General features: G+C 37.3%; 1 protein-coding gene across 1 annotated transcript; it reads left to right on the top strand.

The window, feature by feature from the left end:
* Window positions 1-5,082: 5,082 nt before the first annotated feature.
* LOC127134113 (UDP-arabinopyranose mutase 3) lies at window positions 5,083-6,918 on the top strand. The gene is made up of 4 exons (XM_051061780.1): window positions 5,083-5,633; window positions 5,811-6,061; window positions 6,176-6,344; window positions 6,433-6,918. The coding sequence occupies exons 1-4, from the start codon at window positions 5,319-5,321 to the stop codon at window positions 6,772-6,774; spliced, it is 1,077 nt and encodes a 358-aa protein (XP_050917737.1). The 5' UTR covers window positions 5,083-5,318; the 3' UTR covers window positions 6,775-6,918.
* The last annotated feature ends 6,748 nt before the right edge of the window (window positions 6,919-13,666 follow it).

Below are 13,666 nucleotides of genomic sequence, written 5' to 3'. Positions count from 1 at the left end.
CATCGTATATTTCTATTTTGCACCCTGCATTGAGCGTTACACCCCCCTGTCCATCCAAACTAGCGTCTGGGCCTAGGGCCTCAGGCCCAGCCTTTTTTTATGGCTTCTGCACCCCAATGTTTTGGGCCTGTACCCCCTTGTTTCATTATTTTAATCATGATTAATGAATGAATTAATTCTTGTTAATCTTTGGGTTAGTGTATAATTAGGATTAATATAATTAATTAATTTTTAATAAATTAATTCTTTGATTATGATTAATGACTTAAATTGTTTTAATTAGTTAATTGTGAGCTTAATTAATTAATTTTAATTAATAGAATAATTCTAATTGTGGTTAATTGATTAATCGAAATCTTTAGAAATTTTAGGTTTTAGTTAATTAAACTTAGCCTAATATCTTTTCATCACACATTCATGTATTATTTCTATTTAATTAATTGGTTTTAACTAATTCTAAATAATCTTGATTATATTTTTCATTTAATCAAGTTGTACATATTAACCATTTTGCCCTTAGGGTTTAGGATTCCTGATTTTGCATGATCCCCTAGCTTAGGGTTTACTTAGAATCACTTGATTTAATTAACTGATTATTCATTTAGGGTTGTACATAGTCTTAGCTAATTTCTCTCAATCCCCATTGATTAGTGTTGGCCAAATGTCACTTTGGTGAACCAAATCCTTTATATGGTGATGTAATCTCTAAGCCTATTAAAGTGATCAAAAGACCCTTGATCACTTGATATGGAAATTCCATTGTGCTCAAGCTGTATCGGGTATGATGAATCTTAGGAGCTCAAGACCTCAAGGTTCAAATCCAAGTTCAAGACTTCATTCAAGTCAATATCAATCAAACACAACTAACAAAGTGGACTACTTATCAAGCACAACAAAGATCAACATTTGTCAATCATAATTCAGATTGTGTGGCACGAGCCTTAAGAAATAGAGAATGAATGAGAGTGGATAATTCTATTAACGAATTCTGAATATCTTTGGGTACATGACGAATGACTCAGTTGCTCATCGTATTCACCTATATTAATAGACTTTAGCATAATTCGAATAATGCGATTGTCAAGTCTTCATTGTATCGTCAAGATCAATCATCACGATCTCCTATCAGCAACTTGCCAATTTTGATTCAAGTTGTATGCCATGTGCCTTAAGAAACAAAGAATGATGAGAGTGGAAAATTCCTATCCTTGTCTAGGGTATCCTTGGGTACGAGACAAATGAACCAGTTGCTCAAGGTATTCTCCTTTGTTCGTAGACTTTAGTGCAATTTGAATCATACAAATGACAAGTTTTCTTTAAGCAAGCATCAATCATTTGGCACTTCAGCAAGTGAAGCATCATTGCACATCAATCATTTTCTCTTCAGTGAATCATTAATCATACTCTAACATTCAAATATCCTTTGTATCAATTCCCTTGTGATCAAGTCTTGGAATCATTATCAATCAATTTAATCATTGTTTGCCTTATCACTCCTCTTGTGCTTTGGCAAACTCCCCAATCATTGTTTGTCTTATAAGACCTCTTGTTCTTAGACAAACCTTGAGCTCTTTTGCCTTGTAAATCCTCTATTGTATTTCCAAACCATTCCTTATTTATTACTTGTCTTATAAGACCTCTCGTGCTTAGACGAATCTCTCTTACCTTGTAAATCCTCTCGCGTGTAGGCCAATCATATCTCGTTTGTCATTGTGGTTGATCACCATCATAGGTTAATACCACACTCTTGCTTGTTAAGCAATTTTCTTTGCCTTTGGGCAACCCAATCAATCTTTTCCTTGTGCCATCAATAGTTTCATGAACTACGGAGCTCTGACTTTCTCATTGCACGATGAGAATACGTACACACGAGGGTTCGAATCCTCTGCGAGCATATTTATCCATATTTATTTATTCTTCCTCTATTCTTCCATTCATATATGTGGATCATTAATCACTACCTCCATTCAATATCTACTACCTCTATTCACTCCATGTGACATACTTTTCTCTTTGAATCAAATACAATTCTTCTTGGGTTCCACATATAATTTTGGGCTAATAACCAGTGCCTGTCCCCTGAACCAAGAGTCGTTTTGTTTGTCTTGTGAGTCCTCTAGTTGCTTAGACAAACATCTCCTTACTTACTTTGTAGCCGTATACAGGCAATATCCTTCTTTTTGGTCGTGTCATATATAGTGGTGAACGTTTCGGCTACCCATATATTGGTCAACGCCACCTTTACTCTTGGGTTTATATTTCACCCCATTTTGGATTAAAAACCATATAATCCTTGGGTTCATACCATATTCATTATCACACTTATTTCACCCCCCACCATTATGAACTACGGAGCTCTAAATTTCTTATTTCCTTATAAAGATATGTAGGCATAAAGGCTCTAATCTTCACCGAACACTCTATCTATTCTTTTCCTTCTCACTTTGTTCTTTCGCGAGTAATCCTTCGATATCATACCCATTCGAGCAAGAACAATCAAAACGGTTCCCATTGAATACAACGGATGTTATGGGTGCTAATACCTTCCCCTTGCATAACCGACTTCCTTACCCAATTATCTCTTTCCCCGAGTTTTATTGATGTTTTCCCTTTCCTTTGGGAATAAATAAATTTCAATTGCAACTTTGTTGTATGTTCGAGCGTGCGATACATTTGGGTATATTTCTGCTAGCTTCAGGATGCAACAACAAATTCCAGAACCTCCGACGTGTTTGGGAGATTGACATCAACAAAGAGTCGATGTCCAATGGGATTATTCCGATTGAAGAGACTTCACAAAAGAGATCTGTCGTCATTGGAGGAATCAACGCCATCACATCTTAAACGAACCAATCATACATGGTGCTAAACCAACTCAACATTATATGGCTTGGTTTAGGTTGGTTACAATGCCACAGTTTGTGTCTGAGCCAAGATATTTGATTGATACACGCCAACGAGCTTCGTCGTCATACATCCATCAATAAATCCCCGCCCAATAACCAACCTCACACCCTTACCAAACCCAAGAATAATGTCAACCCATACGAACCCAATGACCAATCTCACACCATCACCATACCATATACACCCAACCTTGCAATCAATTCATGCAACACACCCAAACTCAAAATCAAGTACCAAACCCTTACCACCAACAATGATATGCAGCCACCACATTTGTCTATAGCCTAGATGATTCATACGATTCAACCTCATCCCACCATAGCCCCCACTTATGAACACCCAAACATCCAATCGCACATCTCCCAACCATTGTTTGACTTTCTTACACCACAAGAACCATTGCTTTGTTTCCAAAATGATTCAATGTCCCAATTCGGACAACCATACCGTCCACAAACAACCCAACCACAACGATCCAACTATGACAACATGGACACCAAACTCAATTATGCCAACACCGTTGGCGACAACACTCCTAGCTATTGGGAAGAAATGATGACAAATTTGTCAAATACCGCTGGACTTCCACCGAACCTTCACACCAGCCACCATTGCAACATGTCAACACTCAAAGACCTCAAACACCTCAGAAAAATCGTGGGAGACCCCGAAGGCAGGCTAACACACCGGGATGTGGAACAAGAGGGCATTTCAATCGGGCGGGTCATTAATTTTCTTGTCAGTTGTTGTATATTTAGCTTTATATCATAATATTATTAATTATTTTTCATTTACCTTTTTATTTCAATTTTATATAAGTGACATAATTTTTAAAAAAATAAAATAATATTCAAAGCATGCGCCACATGCAATGGCGCACGCTCTTCATGTCACAAAGCATGCACTATTTGTATTGACTTCATCTGCATGCATATGCCATTCCAACTGGCGTCTTGGTTCAATGGTAACATGCATGCGTCATTCCAACTGAGGTATGCTTAAGAAAGATACATGAAAAATGGTTATATTGGTAAATAACTTCAAATAGTGGTTATTTTGGAAATATATTTGAAAAACTTGGTTATTTAAAAAACATCAATGTCAAGAGTTGATTGAATTTGACTTATGAGACTGCTTAGTTAATGATTCCCTTTGGTTTCGCTGCGACTGCGCCCCCTTTTTGTTAGGTTTGTTGGTCTTATCTCCGAAGCCACCATCAGCAACAGAACGGTTACATCATGTGTTATATGGATTTGTAAAAAAAAAAGAAATAGGAATAATGAATTTAGTGTTTGGGAATGGAAAGAAGAATAACGTGTTTAAGAAAAATAGAAATGTAAATTCAATCATCATTCGTGAAGTGCCCTAGTGGTAAACTATCTTGTACCTCAACCAACGTGTTTTTGATTTGAATCCTAACTCAAGGCAAAATTTTGAAATTTTTCTTGGATTTTTGATGACCTTGATGATGAATAGATGCAACACGTATGAACAATTGCCACGTCAGATACTACTTGGGTAAAAATTGACACCATTTGTGAAAATTGGACGAAAAAGACTTAAGTGATACCGTATAAAGATATAAGGAACTATATTGATACTTTTTAAAATTAAGAGACCAAAATGAACTCGAGATAAAATTAAAGGACTAAAAAAGGTATTTTGTCTTTATTTTATATATATATATATATATATATATATATATATATATATATATATATATATATATATATATATATATATATATAATCATAAATTTAACGTTTCTCAATTGTGATTTCAGTTAATTCTTTAAATTAAAATTTACGTTACAACAGTTTCAATGCGGGGTCACACCAACCACGATTGTATTTTACTTTGGACAACAACCAAAAACTGTTTTTATTCACAACCTTTGGGCGTATATGTATGCGTTGTTAACAACTTCTTAGGACCACATTCTCTGTGATTGAGTGTTGGAATAGAAACTGCATAGTCATGAATTTCCCCCACAAACCGTTAAAAAACCATGTAGAACTTGCAGCAGTACTGTTAACCAATCAAAACAAGACAAAATTCCTTGACTCAAATCATGCCTAACAAAAAATACCATGATGTTTTTACAAAGTTTGCGTGACGTATTGTCTGAAATGTTCTCCTAATATTGGTTGTGTTCGGACAAAACAACAATATTCCCAAAACACCAATGACTATTCTGTGTGCATTTGGAGCGAACAAACTAGCAAACAGAAAATGACAGATGATAAACGTTTGGCACCATTCCTCGTAAACGTTGACGCTACTATATACAAGTAAACTTTGGCGATGGCTTCAATGTTCACATAATCTTCCTACTACAAAACCCCCCAACACAACAACATATTCCAACAACAACAACAAACCTTGTCTCTCTTCTCTCCCTCTCTGTAACCATGTCATCATCAGTAACACCGATTCTGAAAGATGAACTGGACATCGTCATTCCAACAATAAGGAACCTCGATTTCTTGGAACAGTGGAGACCATTCTTCCAACCATATCATCTCATCATCATACAAGATGGTGATCCTTCTAAAGTCATCAAAGTCCCTCAAGGCTTTGATTATGAGCTTTATAATCGTAACGATATTAACCGTATTTTGGGTCCTAAGGCTTCTTGTATTTCATTCAAAGACTCGGCTTGTCGCTGCTTTGGTTTCGCCATCTCCAAAAAAAAATACATCTTTACCATTGACGATGACTGCTTTGTATGTCTTCTTTTTTAGTTTTCTTTGGTTAACATTTTCTATGTTTCTTATTTGTGAGTTTTACTTTGTTTTTACTTGTACAATACTTCATAGCTATGTTAATTGGTAACATCATATGAGCAGGGTTTGTATTTTCTAGATCCTTCCTAGGTCTGAGGTACTTTTGTTTTTTTCCAGGTTGCCAAAGATCCATCTGGCAAAGAAATTGATGCGCTACAGCAGCACATTAAGAACTTGCTGACTCCATCAACCCCGTTTTTCTTCAACACTCTGTATGATCCATATAGAGAAGGTGCAGATTTTGTCCGCGGATATCCGTTCAGTCTTCGTGAAGGTGTTCCAACAGCCGTCTCTCATGGACTCTGGCTTAACGTTCCTGATTATGATGCTCCAACTCAGCTTGTCAAGCCTCTTGAAAGAAACACTAGGTATTTGTTTTGGTATCTCATTCAAATTATAACCAGTGTCTGCGTGTCAGTGTTGTGTCTGGTTTCTACGTTTGGGCAAATGCTTCATATGTTGTAGCATTGTTTTTTTCTTAGGTATGTAGATGCTGTTATGACAATACCAAAGGGAACCCTCTTTCCCATGTGTGGTATGAATTTGGCATTCAACCGTGGTTTGATCGGTCCCGCATTGTACTTTGGACTCATGGGTGATGGCCAACCTATCGGTCGCTACGATGATATGTGGGCTGGCTGGTGCGCGAAGGTATACAAAATTTTGATTCTATTAACTCATTCATCAATGTATATGTCTTTTGAAAAGTGCTAACAATATACTCTCTTTGATGATGTAGGTGATAAGTGACCATTTGGGACTAGGAGTGAAGACTGGTTTGCCTTATCTGTGGCACAGCAAAGCTAGCAACCCATTTGTGAACCTTAAGAAAGAGTACAAAGGAATATACTGGCAGGAAGAACTGATACCGTTTTTCCAATCTGTTTCTCTTCCAAAGGAATGCACAACTCCTCAGAAATGCTACATTGAACTCTCCAAAAAAGTTAAGGCAAAACTTGGATTGGTTGATGACTATTTTAACAAGCTTGCTGATGCAATGGTCACTTGGATTGAAGTTTGGGATGAGCTTAACTTTTCTGAGGAAAACACTGTTGCATTGCCTAATGGTTCAGAAAAGTAGATTCTTGATTTGAGGCTCTAGGAATAAGTTGTTATGCAGGAGTGAAGTTTGAATGTGTCTTTATTTGTACTGTTTTATATCATTTCTTCAGATTAATGTATTGAAGCATAAGCTTTATCTAAATGGACTTGAATAGTTATTTTATCTAGAATTTCTTCCATCCAGTCCTTGTTGAGAATTTTTCAATTTACCTCTTTAACATGCTTAGAGACTTCTTGAATTTGACTTTTGCACGGATTGGTCACACTGCATTTGTTTTCAAATGGATGAGTTTTTCTAGAAATTGATCATTTTATTACAACTGCCTGTACCAGGGGTTTTAGTTGAGTTGAAGAGATATGAATTCATAGACACGTTATTCCAGCTCCGTTACGAACTAGGTGTTAAAATATTAAATTTGATTTGAATCTATTTTATTATTTAAATTTTTGGACTTAATTATTTTGAGCTTAGTTAATTTTGGATAATATTTTTAGAAAACTCTATTATATTTGGAGTGTCTAAATATTTTTTAGGGTTGTAATACTTTCTAGAATACTCTTTGAATTTTTAGAGTTGAGAATTCTTTAGAATTAATGTGTCTAAAGTTCTTCTTAGAGTACTATAAATAGAGATGTAATCCTACACTTTTCTATTCAAGCCTCTAATATTCCCACACACACTTTCCCCAAACACAAAATGCCTTTCTAACAAAGTGACACCAGAGCTTCAAATTCCTCAAAAGATGGCGAATGGAGGTTTCCCTTTCCAAATGTTGATGCTCACAAAGAACAACTATGGCAATTGGAGTATCAAGATGAATGCGCTACTAGGAGCTCAAGATGTATGGGATATCGTTGAGAAAGGCTTCAAGGAGTAAGATGAAGTCTCGCTAAGACATGATGTAAAGGAGACATTTAAGGAGTCCAGAAAGAGAGACAAGAAAGCTCTCTTCCTCATTTATCAGTCGGTGGATGAAGATACATTTGAAAAGATCTCCAACGTAACGACGACCAAAGAAGTATGAGACAAGCCTCAAACTTGCAACAAAGGAGTGGAGCAGGTGAAAACATTTTGTCTTCAAACTCTTAGAGGTGACTTTGAACGTTTATTTATGGAAGCGTTTGAGTTAATTTTTTATTATTTTTCTCGAGTATTGGCCGTAGTCAATCAACTTAAAAGAAATGGTGAAGGTGTTGATGATGTTAAAGTCATAGAGAAAATACTTCTCACTTTAAATCCATACTTTGACCTCATTGTTACCAATATTGAAGAAAACAAGGATTTAAAGACCATGACTATTGAGCAACTCACGGGTTCCTTACAAGCATATGAAGAAAAACAAAAGAGAAAAATTAAACAAAATGAGACTATGGAGCAACTACTACAACTCAACGTAAAGGGTTTAGTGTGTCATCGGACCTTACGGGTCCATTACCACTTAGATCTGGTATGTTATTTGCACCCCTTTTTCCTTTAAATATTATTTTACTTTAATTTAGTAAAAAAGAAATATTAAAATAATAAAAAATAATAAAATTATGTTTGTTAAATACTTTCCGCAATTTAATCGAATTTGCTTCAAATCACCTTTTGTAAAAATTTGGATTAAAAAAGGGATGGGCAAATGTACATTCGGAAGTTCCTCAAATATCATAGGCTTAATATACACTTTACTCGAATAGATTATCCGTCTTCCATAAATAAATCTTAAATAAATTTGGATTGAAAATGCGATGGATGGATGTACATTCGCAAAATCCTCGAGTATTAGTGGCGTAGTGTACACTTTGCTCAAGCTGATTATTCGTCTTCCATAAAAAACTCTTAAACAAATCTGGATTAAAAAAGGGATGGGAGAATCTACAGTCACAGGTTCCTCGAGTATCAAAGGCTTAGTAGTGTACACGTTGCTCGAACCGATTATTTGTCTTCCGCAAAGACATTTTTTAATAAGTAAACTCAGATTAAAAAGGGAGTGGATTAATGTACATTCATTTGTTCCTCGAGTATCATAGGCTTAATGTACACTTTGGTTGAACCGCTTACTCACCTTGCACCTAAAATCTATCACAACCAATCAAACTCATGTTTTTGTCCAAGTAGAATCAAATCTCAAACCTTTTGACAAACGCGTAATTCTTTATCCATTCAACGCGAAATAAACAAACGCTTCAGCCTCCAAGCGCAAGCAACAAACAATGTTTAACTGCTCAATGCGACCTAAGCGCCACTCTCTAAAAACAACCAACCCACAATAATTTGCTACAAAGAACTATGTAGCTTTGAGTTTCCCACCACACTTGGAAATACGTAGGAGCAAGATTCAACATCTTGTCAAGCATCCTAATAAAAAAATTATTTTTTTCCCTTTTTATTTCTTTTTGTAATATGAGTTTTAATAAACAGAAAAACTTCAAAACATTTTTAAACTAAACACTTTTACAAAACTAACTAGAAGGTTTCCATTGAGTGTTAAGGGCCAAATTGTGTTGATTAATATTATAATTTAATGACTCTTATAAGCTTAATTCATTGGATTTGTATACTGATCCCTCAACTTTCATGTCAATTTAGCTTTTTAGTTTAATCATGTAAATATTATGAAGATTAATCATTTTTGCATCTAATTATTTAGTTTTGTTGCATTGGAGAAGCTTTGAATGCTAAAAGGAAAGACAAAGGCTTTTACAAGCATTTTTTATCAAAGGCATGCCAGGAGATGGGGCTTAGAGCCATCCAACTTTTCTGGGCAGGAGCTTCCTCGCTTAGCGGGGTCAGGTGTCGCTTAGTGCGACTTATGACAGTTTGAGGTGTTTTGTCATCTAGTCGCGTTTAATGCTGTCTGTGGGGCTTAGCGCGATCTGGTTTTTCTATTTTTTTTATAAATACCCCCTCACTTCATTTGGAGAGGGTTAAACACCAACTTTGAGCACCAAATACACCAAAAACTCAGAGAACTTCAGAATTTGGAAAATCGGAGTTTGATATGCATCGATACTCGGGAAATCCTTGTTGATGCTCATTCATCTTGTTAGACGGTGTGGCTAGTGATCGAGAGGGGGGGTGAATAGATCACCTCTTTTAAAATTTACGGATTTTTATGTTTAATCAGAGTTTTCAAAAACAGCGTATAAAGCAGTCCCGAATCGACTTCCGTCTATTCTGAACCGCTACTAGAAAGCCGGACACGCAAGTGCAGTTGCTGGATTTTAATGAGAATGACAGAATTAATACACACAGAATGTTAACAGATTGAATGCGCTTATCCTCAAATACTATTTCCAATGAACACAATCAAGTTAACCGTTTTGTCAAACAGTTGGTGTGTGAGTGTTTGATGATAAACAGCAATGGTGTATGACTAAAGGTTTTGTTATCACTGCTGTCCAGAAATTTAATCAATCACCACACACTAACAGAATTTGCAAAACAGTATTTGAAACGTAAAGAAGATTAAGGTAAAAGACGATACGCAGAGATTTGTTAAGGAAGTTCCCCACGTCGTCCTCGCGTGTGGGTACGTCTCCCTCTCAATTTCAAATGAAATTGAGAACTTTGATTATCAATTATTGCCGAATCCGTTGATACAAGGTTTTGATACAAAGACAGAATTTCTAATCTCCAAGAACCTCTTCTTGTATAAACCTTCACTTGATCTGAGCTTGATCAAGATTTTCCTGCACAAAGTTGCAAACAATTCACCGGTTCCACGACCTGCTTGCGAAATCCCCCGATCTCCAAACGCAACGCTGCGGCTGAATCTGTTCTGCAAATGTGACTCCGAAACCCTCAAGAACAGTCCAGTTCTTGAAGGACAAACCAGTAGGTTTTTCCTAGAAACCCCCTTCAACCTTCAACCCAGCTAGATCCTCGATCGTTCCACTGCAAACCACAGCTAGATCCTTGATCACACCACTGAACGTTATCTCAATCCCTCTTTAGTCCAAAGAACAAGAATTGTTGTGTGTAATTGTTCTTGAAGAAAATTGATTGAGAAGATGAAGAAGATGAAGTCTCTTTCAGGTTTCTAACTGCTCACTGACAATTGCTCCAACACTTGTTTGATCTTGTGTTCAATTGTCTTTTTGCTCAATGAATTCGTGACCTTCAATTGCTGTCAAAACCTGTATATATGTACTGCAAAACAGATTCTGTTATGACTTAAAACAGCCTTGTGTATTGATACACAGGAGTGTGCATCGATGCATACTGTAAGTTGTTTGTAATTTGGTCAAATTAATTAATCATGTATCGATGCAAAAGTCGTGTGTATCGATGCATGTGGTATTTTACACTAATCTGTATCGATGCAGGAGTCGTGTGTATCGATGCAGGTGGTATTTACACTAATCTGTATCGATGCTTAATGCTCATGTATTGATGCACAGGCTAACACAAGTGGTCATGTATCGATCCAGAAGTCGTGTGTATCGATGCACAGAGCTTTTGCACTTCCATGTATCGATGCATGGCTCGTGTGTATCGATGCATACTGAACATAATTTGTTTTGTCATTTAATCAAGGCTGCATGTATCGATGCACAGATTCATGTATTGATACATACTGTTACAAAATGCATTTTAATAGTTATTTTAAGTAATTTTTCAATGTACATGTATATGTGTGGTTATGCAACAATGGAGTGAGATGAATCACAAGGTAAAAACACAATTATATCATGTAATGCAATGCACAACCAATTTGGATGATGTTCACACAATTTGCTATCATTAAAAGTTAATTCAAGTTAAAGAATTCTTTCACAAACTCCCCTTTTTGATGATGGCAAATTCTTGGCAAGATGTGTGATACTCCCCCTGAGTTTGTGCATATCTGCATTTTCTCCCCCTTTGTCAACATCAAAAAGAGGAAGAACCATAGTTGTCAAGTATAGAGTGAAGCAGGGCATGGCAAAAAAGATAATACGCTATCAATCACACAGAGAGAAGCGGCAAGTTAAAGAATCATTCACAAAGAATCATTCAAAAGGTACGGGCAACAACAGATAGAAATAAACAGAACCTTAAAAGCATTTAAAGTGTGCAAACAAGTTTAGGAGTTACATAAGCTAGAACAAATAATGTGCAACCAAATGAAATGAAATGCATTGAAATGAAAGGTATGGTGGGTTAATTTGGATTGTGGCCACCACAGGATTCCTCATCATGTCTGTCGGGGTCTCGGTAGCTTGGCGGAGGTGGAGGAGGAGGCATCGTGTCTGGATTATGTCCCATGAATGAGTATTGCCTGAACCGATTCTGAACCTCAACGCTTCGAAAGCTGTCCATAATCCCAGGATTTTCACGGCAGTCATCCATAAAACCGGACATTTCGTTGTAGAACACTTGATGCCATTTGACCAAGTCTTGGTGCCAAGCATGTTGATTGTGATACATCCGAGTGTGCTCATCATGCCACTCACGATGCTCATTATGCCATTCAGTTTGTTGAACATGCCAATAGCGTGCTTCGTCATGGCGTTCCTTGTTGACAAGTTCCATCTGTTGCAGCATGTGTGTGATGTCCGCAGTTGGTGTTGATGCTGAAGTACCACCGGTGAATGGAGGGGCTGTAGGTTCAGGTACATAGTTGGTAGGAGACCATCTTCGTGGCACCCATTCACCCCAACCAGTATTGGCCTCAGCTTGTGGTGCATCGGTATCAGCCGCATCCTGCATCTCTTCATCAGGCTGATCTTCAGCAACATGGATGCGTTCCGAAGGGATGTCAAAGTTGTAAATTCTGGTTTTGGATTTCCTTTCGTAAAAATAGAAGCACTTGCGGTCTTTGTCCCATCGATATCCCATATGCGAAAGAGTGGCAGAGTCAAACTCTTGAGCAGCAGACGGAGATATAAGAGGAACAATAGGGATTGTGACTTTCCAGAACTTTAGAATTTTCATGACTTGAGAGGCATACCCTAGCGCTACAGTTTTGCTGTCTCGCACATAAAATAGACGTTTTACAAAGTAGTTCGCCCAATTTAAGTGAATCTTATTTTGCAGAATGTAGAGAAGGTGTATGCTAGGCCTATCCAACCGAGAGTGGCCACTGTTGGTTGGACGCAGAATGTGAGTAATGATCCAGTGCAGAATACGCGAAGTTTGTTTGATCATACCTGACGTGACGTGTTCGTCCTCACTCAACGGTCTATCAATCTTTAGGATAGAAGTTGTAAAGTCCCTCAGGTCAAATTCAGGATCAAAGTGCAGGTCATGCCAGGACTTGAAAGCCATCGACGGAAGCGGCATTTGAAACACCGTTTCCCAATTTGCGGCTTCAAAGGTATATGTTCTGACTCCGATAGAACACCGGAACATATAGCCTGGACCAGTGTGTAAACCAGCATAAAAGGCCCGGATGAAATCCTCATGATAGGCATCTTTTGTAGATAGAAAGGACCCAAGTTTTTGTGCATGTAACAGTTCAACTACTTCATTTAGGTGCAGGTGAACAGCATCTGTTTTATCAAAGATATGAGGTTTCATTACCAACCTGGCCTTGAAGGATTCCTCAAATTCAGCAGCAATGGCAGGATGAAGAATGTCTAAGGCATTTGAAGGAACATCTGGTGGTTGCTGAGACGTACCGACTGCTTCCTTTCCCTTGCCTTTTCCTTTGGCTCTGACTGGAATAGTGCGTGGAGGCATGGTGATGTTTAGATTTTAGGGTTTTACCAAGTTTGTGAGAGAGTGAAGATGAGAAGGATTAGGGTTAGCCACTGGTTTTGGGGTTTTTGAGGGCAGATGAGATGAAGTAATGAGATAAGAGATGATATGATTGGTTGATGTGTCGATGCATGTGAGAGAAAAAAATGCATTTAATTCAGATGACAGCAGTGAGTATCGATGCAGAGAGTTATGTATCGATGCTAGGTATTTGAAAATTTTCATTGTATCGATACATACG

The sequence above is a fragment of the Lathyrus oleraceus genome, chromosome 1 (assembly GCF_024323335.1).
Source record: "Lathyrus oleraceus cultivar Zhongwan6 chromosome 1, CAAS_Psat_ZW6_1.0, whole genome shotgun sequence".
Lineage (NCBI taxonomy): Eukaryota > Viridiplantae > Streptophyta > Magnoliopsida > Fabales > Fabaceae > Lathyrus > Lathyrus oleraceus.
This window is presented reverse-complemented; position numbering and strand designations above follow the sequence as displayed.

Coding starts and splice junctions, on each gene's coding strand:
- LOC127134113 (XM_051061780.1), top strand. CDS start 5,319: ATGTCATCATCAGTAACACCGATTCTGAAAGATGAACTGGACATCGTC. Junction 6,062..6,175: donor CCTCTTGAAAGAAACACTAG/GTATTTGTTTTG, acceptor TTTTTTTCTTAG/GTATGTAGATGCTGTTATGA. Junction 6,345..6,432: donor GGGCTGGCTGGTGCGCGAAG/GTATACAAAATT, acceptor TTGATGATGTAG/GTGATAAGTGACCATTTGGG.